Source organism: Cryptomeria japonica, unplaced genomic scaffold (genome assembly GCF_030272615.1).
Source record: "Cryptomeria japonica unplaced genomic scaffold, Sugi_1.0 HiC_scaffold_1889, whole genome shotgun sequence".
Taxonomy (NCBI): domain Eukaryota; kingdom Viridiplantae; phylum Streptophyta; class Pinopsida; order Cupressales; family Cupressaceae; genus Cryptomeria; species Cryptomeria japonica.
In genome coordinates, this window is record NW_026730160.1 from 1 (window position 1) to 7,762 (window position 7,762).

Genomic DNA, 7,762 nt, shown 5'->3' on the forward strand with positions numbered 1-7,762 from the left:
GTCAGAAAATCAAAAGATAAACATTACAACACAACAAAAAGATAGCAAACAAAGGAAAGACAGACGACGAACCAAATGCCAGCAAAAAAGAGAACACAGATTATAGACCAAAAAATACTAATAGTAGTCCAAGTTTAGGTTAATTTTTGAAGCATCTCCGCCGCTTCAAGCTCCATCTATTCCATATTGTCTGATGCCGGCTTAATCTCCTCGATTTCCTTACTATGGATTTGCATCCTTTTAGTGCTTTCTCTCATTCTTCTTCCTAGCCCCATGTCCCTATCATCTAGGGTGTCATCCTTAACATCAATAATTCCCATTGTGACCTTATCCCCTTGGTAGTTCTCCAACTTGCAGATAAGGGCTTTCATGTTGCCCAAGGAAACCTTCAGAATCTTGTGGCTTTTCTCCCCTATTTTTTTGAGCATTTTCTCAATACCATCAAGTCTCTTTTTCAGTTTCTCCTACTCGATTTTCCAGGCCAAGAAAGTTATTGCGATTGGTGTTGATAATCTCCTCATCATTACCAATCACCTTGGTGAGCTCACTGAGACATTCCGGAAGGGAATTGAACTTTCCGAAGCCTAAAGCTTGTAATTTCTTGATTTTCCCTACTTCTTGAGCTTTCTTGTTTTTGATGCCTTCAATTTCCTTATGCACCCAGCTAAGAACCTATTTTAGGCTTTCCATTCCATTATTGATGTAGAGATCAATACTGAAGTGATGCTCTTCCTGGTTCTTATAACCAGTAGTATTAAGATTAACTTCCAGGCTAACCTCCCTATCCTCAAAGCTCTGAGCTTCTTTTGTTGCCATGTCCTCCCCCATTAATCCCTTCTCCTTTAAATCCATCCTGAGAGGTGACTGGTCCTTGGTGTCTACCTCCTTTCTTTTAGAAGTCTTCTTTTTTTGCTTCGGTCTCACAAGGGTTTGGACCCCCTCACTTCTAGTGTCCATGTCATTATCAGTCCCTTATTCCTCCTCACACCAACCATCATCCTCCCCTCTCTACTTCTTTTTGGAAAACCCTTTGTTATGTTTCCCCTACTCTATTTTTTATTTCCTCTTCTTGACCAAAAAAATTTGAGGGTCGTCCTTTGTCTTAGCTTCTGTAATATAGCCATCGCCTTCCTCCTCATCAGAGTCATCAAAATCCTCATCTGATTAGGAAATCTCAGCTATATTCAACTGGACAGTCATGTTCTTGATGTGATTATACAGAATCACCATCAAACCTTTGTGCATGGTAGGGTTAATACTGGGGTTGTAAATTGCATCCTTGATCCCCGCATTAAGGGCACATAAAAGATAATATGGAAAAGAAATTTTATCTTTATGCTTAAAATGATTAAGTAAAGCAAAGTGGTAGCTGTAAACCCTAGTGTATCTACCATCAAGCGTGATAAACTCCATAATAGAAAGCAAAACCCTTCTCCAAATTAACTTAATTACCTTTGGTGAAAAGTAGGTATGGCTACCCTTCACCAGTCTAGCCCTTTCCTCCTCATTCTTTGGAAATTTCTTAACGGAAGTGTTTCATATCTTTCTGTCCCTGTAAAACTTGATGCCCTCCATCAGAAGAGCAGTTGCCTCTGCAATCATAGTTTCGATCACCTTGACAATCTTGTTTCCAATGGTTTACATCGCTTCATTCCAACCCTTCTTGAAGATTCTTGTGATTTTGGATCATTTCTCCTGCATATTTTCCATAAAATATGTCATCTTGGAAGCTTGAAGGATAGCCCAGACTTGCAAATGACTCTTTCATTTCTCAATGGTGGTAGCCTCTGTTCTCTTTCGTTTAACCCCCATGATCCTGTTGATATAAATAATGTGCAGCTCCCACCTGATTCCTTTCTTCACATCAGACTCTCAATGATAACCAGTTCATATTTTGTAGGAGTTTCTGATGCTACTTTTGAAGAGGGATAAAAATGCCCATAAAGAATGCAAAGTTAACCTACAATGATTGTTGTACTTCGTTCTCGATACCCTGCAGAAAAAGTGCGTGTTGCCACAACATCTACTTACACTTTTGGAAATGATATCAAATTTGTCCCTACTTACCATGCAATCTTTCATAAATTAAGATTTCACGTGCCACACTCAGTAGCTCCCCTTTGCCTTTCCAGGCAATAATTATCTCGCTCCATACTGCCACATTGGCAACCCAGTCAACACTCCGGTTAGCCTCTCTATAGACATGTATGATGTGGCATTTTTGAAACCCCTGAATCAGCTCTCTGGCTAACTTAATGATGTTCTTGATAGTCCATGAAGGTTGATGATTACTGAGAAGGTAGTTAATGATGTTTGTATAGTTGCCTTCCAACCAAAGCATTTTGACCCCTAAATTAGAGGCCAATTTAATAGATTGAAATGCCCCTATAACTTCCACCATATGATTGGTTTGAATACCTAAGGGATAGGCCACCAATTTAGTCCAAAACCCAGCCCCATTTTGGATGACACTACTGCAACCAGATGGACCTGGATTTCATTTTTCCGCCCCATCAAAGTTGGCCTTGAACCACTCATTAGGGGGAAAGGACCAACAAGACAAGATTCTATTAATTTGGCAGATGTTAGGGCTCAAAGAGGTTGGGATATTCCATCTTTTGAGAACATCAAAGTCCCCCTTACTAGTACAACTATGCACTCCCCTAGCCATTACATTCTCAACACAGTTATTTTTTATCTTAACCCAAACCATTTCAAAGGTGTTAGTATCATTTTAGAATATTCTATTATTTCTCTCTTTCCATATCCCCCAGAGGATATGGGCAAAAGAGAACTTCCAAAAATTTCTTAAGGTGATGTTATTGGTGGAATAATGCCAGCTTCTGAAACAATCATGTATCTCCTCTTGGAAAACCCAATTCAGCCCCCACATTTGAAAAAACATCCCCCAAATAGGAGTAGTCTAAGGACGGTGTAAAAAGATGTGGTTCATAGATTCCTCATTATTAAGACAAAGGTAGCAACAGTTAGGGAAACAAAAGCCCCTCTTTCTTAAGTTGTCAATAGTAAGAATCTTGTTTTGCAGAAGGATCCACAAAAAGATGTTGATTTTGGGAGTCAACCTTGGATACCAAGCCTTGGCCCAACATGGAATAGGATCTTGGGAATGTGCTAGTAAAAGGACAATAGAGAAGATTGAATAATTTCTAGATGAAGTTCCACACCACATCATATGGTCTTCCCTTCTGGAATTCAAGATCACATTGTTGATCATTAAGTTTACCTGCTTGAGTTTGGGATCAATGGGTCTGAGGTCCACCCACATTTGATCTTTCCAATAATCAGCCACTTTGGTACCTATCTTCTCCTTGCAATTCTGGATGAGTGTATGTGAAGCTAGCTTATTAAGAGGGGCTCCTCCAATCCAAGCATCATCCCAAAAGTCCACCTTCCTGCCATCACCAATGGCCTAGACATTGTCGAGACTAGCAATACCTTTAGCCTGGATAACACTATTCCAAATGAAATACCCACCTGGTATCTAATCTGAGACGAGGAATTCCTCGATGGTGGGATCTTTCCTTAAGTACTTAGCCTTCCAGATATCCTTCCATTCTCCTTTTTCATGATAAGTTCTGCAGATTTGTTTTGCTAGGAGAGTTTTGTTCAAAGTTATGATATTCCTAAGACCCAAGCCCCCCTTCTTTTTAGGCTTACAAACATTTTCCCATGCTATGAGAGACATTTTCTTCTTCTCCCCCACTCTTGACCACAAGAAGGCTTTCTAGATTTTCTCAATGACATCAGCAAATTTGCCAAGGATTTTAAAAAGGCTTAGAGCATACACTGAGAGACTCTGGAGGGAAGATTTTAAGAGTTGGACTTTCCAAGCTTGACTAAGAAGGGTCCCTTTCCAACCAGCTAGCTTTCTACTGAATCTATCAACAAGACTATTCCAGAATAACTCCAAGGGTTTCAATCCCAATGGGAGGCCTAGGTAGATAGCAATAGGCTTACCAATTTGGCAACCAAGGATCGAAACCATTCTAATTTTTCTGTCTTCTAGGGTATTGAAAAAGAAAATAGAACTTTTCTCCCAATTGATGGTTTGACTAGTAGCCCTACTATAAGTGTTGAGAAGGTTCTTCATATTGGAAGCTTCTTTGATAGTGAATGATCCCATTAAAATGGTAAGATCAACAAATTGTTGATGAGTGCAAGCTCTAAAACCAGAAGAAGGCAAAATACCACAGAGTAGCCCCTTAGAAATAGAGTTGCTGATAAATCTACCTAGACATTCAGCCAAGATGATAAAGAGTATGGGGGATATAGGATCCCCTTGCATCATACCCCTAGAATGTTTGAAGAAAGTGGAAGGCACCCCATTGACAATGACATAAAAAGAAGGGGTCGAGATGAATTGTTCAATCATCTTAATGAATCGCACTCCAAATCCAAAAGCAACTAGCACCTTACTCAAGAAACTCCAATCCACTCGGTCATAGGCTTTAGAGAAATCCAGCTTCATCAGAAATCCTTTTTTTTTCGAATCCACCAATGAATGAATGTTTTCATGGATAGCAATGATAGAGTCAAGGATTTGTCTACCTAGAACAAATCCACTCTGTTGGGGTGAAATGATCAGAGGAAGAATCCTTAACAACCTGCTAGTAACCACTTTAGAAATTAGTTTATAAAAAGAGTTTCATAAGCTTATCGGTCTGAAGTTATCCATAGAATCAACTCTGGGGCATTTAGGAATCAGAACTAGGAAGGTAACATTAAGTTCCTTTAAGATCATTCTATCCCCAAAGAACTCCTGCACACCTTTAACAACATCAGCTTTGAGGATGTCCTAGAAGGTTTGGAAGAGGAATAACGGAAAACCATCCGGGCCCGGGACTTTGTTCCCATCAAAAGAAAAGACTTAATTTTTAGCTTCCTCATCAGAAGGGATGGCTATCAAGACCTTGTTATGATCCTTGCTAATAGTTGGAGGGATATTGTCAGGGATGGCATTCTGAGATTGACTATATAGACCAAAGTCCGCCAAATGAAGAGAAGTAAAGAAGTTCTTGGCCCCCTTCCCAATCTCATCATTCTTTCTCATTTCAGTTCCCCCGATTTTAAGTTCCTTTGAAGATTACATTATTTTGGTTAGGAAAATATATTATTATTAGGGGTTGTTCAATTAAATTGTATAACTTAGGAATCAAATGCAAGTACTCAAGAAAACTCAACTTGAATTTTCTCTCATTACCCTCATTTTTTATTAATGTTCTTTTTCTTAAACTAATAAGGAAATGAATAATATAGCTAGTTATATTGTATTTATATTTTCAAGTTAACTTAGCTAAATTAAATTTGAATTACTAATAAATTAGAAATTTAAAATCAATTTTAATTTGATATTTTTTGTTGTTATAGAAAGCAATCTAGAAATCCTTAAAATTTGACTAGAAATCTTAATGACAATAATTATATTTCAAGAGATAACAATATATTCTAGCCATGTTGGTGTGTTAAAAGATGCATAAACAAGATGACCCAAATAGAAAGATAAAAAGACTGAGTAAATCAAATTTGAATTTTAAATTTTAAATTTCGAAAAAACAAAATTATTCCTATGAGATCACCTCCATACCCATGAACTCTTTCAAAACTAAATAATAATTAAATAATTAAATACATAAATAAATAAAATAAAGTCAATCTGATACAATATTAAAATCTTTTTAATATATAATTATAGTAAAATATACACAATAGAAAATAAAAATGACCTAGATATGCAAATTTCACCTTTGCAGTATTAAGAACCATTACAATTTCTTAACTATTTTAAACAAGAGGAATTTAGCCTAGGGAGTTGAAGATAACCATTACTAAGTTGTATCTGACAAGTATATTCGAAGATTTCTAGATATTACAAACTATACTAAAATCCATCTGCAGCAGATTGCTTCACTTTCACACACTCGTATTAGCAATTTTCATGAGCACCTCAGCCAGTTGAAGAGGCTTAGAGAAGAATACGGTGTGATCAGATCCTTCAATTTCGTATACCATTTGTGGAGGATTCCCTGCAATCATCTTTCTCTGGAACGCCTCCACAATAACCTTATCCTCCTTCGACACAACAAATATTCTCCTAACACTTCCATAGTTTTTAGCTGTATACAAAAGAGGTTCTTGCCATATTGGAGATTTCTTTTCCAACGATTCCCACAACGTCAGATCCTGCATTTAGTGCCATATTAATCTACCCATCAATTGAAATTTCATAATAGCAGAATAATTCACAGCCAATTAATCAATTATATTTTTGTAATTTGCAACCAAACTGTCTCTGTTCTAAAGTGATTTACCCAAGAAGGACTGTTCTGTGATAAAAATTCTCGCGCAAACTGGGTGCCAAACTTGAAGGATGTTGCTGGATTCTCTTTCCCATTTGCATAGTAAAATGTAGAGTCTCCGAAGCCTCCGATTATGGATACGATCTGTTCAATATATACTTTCAGAGAAATGGTATTGTAATTTAAAGATTGTTAGCAGTGCAGGAATTAGTAGAAAGATAAAGAATTCATTAAACCTCGTTCATCAACTCAGAGAGAGTTGTTCCGCTGAGGGGCATGAAGGCGGTAACAAATACAGCTGCAGCAATTTTATCTGGAAAACGCTCCATGGTAAAACTCAAATTGAATCCACCAGCGCTGTGGCCAACCAATATAACCTTAACAGACATACAGCTACAAATTAGTTGGCATCCTTGGTATCGATGACAAATGGATACTTTTGAATTTAAATAGTACATTTTAAGTTTTGATTTGTTTAGATGGTTCATCTAAAATCAGATTGTTTCTCCAACAGAACTCATTTATTAGTATAATTTAACATAAATCATCTTAACAAATAAAAACTTAGATCAAGCTATTCTTCAAATTTGTTTAGGTTGTTCTGCTAAAATCAGATTTGTTTATCTAATAGAACTCATCTATTACTATGGTTTAGAATGAACCACCTAAACAAACCAAAAATTCACTTAAACTTTTCAAAAAAATTATTTAGATGATTGAACTAAAATCAGATTCATTATGAAACACCTAAACAAACCAAAACTTCTAAAACTTTTCACTAAATTCATACCTTCCCTTCAGAAGGAAGAGCTGTAAAGAAGTCTGTGAGTGGCTGATTGTACTCTTGTAACGAAGAAATTGTGTCGGCATTTGTAGGATCTATACCTCCACTGGCCATGTCAATGGAAGATACAGTGTGGCCCGCTTTGAGAAGAAGATCTGCAACTTGATACCAACACCAGCCCCCAAAGGTTGCTCCATGCACCATCACAAAGTGACACCCCTTTGCCTTAACTATATTTGTCTCCATGCTGTAGCTCTTCAAGTTCAAGAAATGAAAGGTAGAATGGCAATATTTAAAGGCTGCAGTTTACCCATGTACACTGCATTACGTACGAGTATCATTTAACTTGTAAACTTGATCTGAGCGATTGCCTAAGATTTCTTAGAGGCCAACAAATTTGTACACTGTGGTTAACACTTCTATTGAAACATTGATTTCACAATTCCTCAAGTCTTTGATTTTATCATTATTTAGCATTAATCCCATTCTAGTGGCAAGGTCTTTGATTTTATCAAATGCACCTTTATAATTAGCATCAAGGGACAATCTCTTCTTCTCACCAACATCCAATCATTTCTCTTTTTAACAATTTCTTCCTTAGTCGCATAATTTATAATCAAGTCCTTCTTTATAATCAGGTCCTTTGTCTCATCAAACTGAT

The 7,762-nt window shown here is 37.0% G+C and overlaps 1 protein-coding gene across 1 annotated transcript; it reads right to left on the minus strand.

Annotated features, from left to right (window-relative positions):
- Nucleotides 1-5,675: 5,675 nt before the first annotated feature.
- On the minus strand, nucleotides 5,676-7,479 carry LOC131053702 (methyl jasmonate esterase 1-like). Its single transcript, XM_057988305.2, has 4 exons — nucleotides 7,108-7,479; nucleotides 6,554-6,694; nucleotides 6,330-6,461; nucleotides 5,676-6,201 (listed from the first exon to the last, which is right to left on the minus strand). The coding sequence occupies exons 1-4, from the start codon at nucleotides 7,345-7,347 to the stop codon at nucleotides 5,932-5,934; spliced, it is 783 nt and encodes a 260-aa protein (XP_057844288.1). The 5' UTR covers nucleotides 7,348-7,479; the 3' UTR covers nucleotides 5,676-5,931.
- Nucleotides 7,480-7,762: the final 283 nt, after the last annotated feature.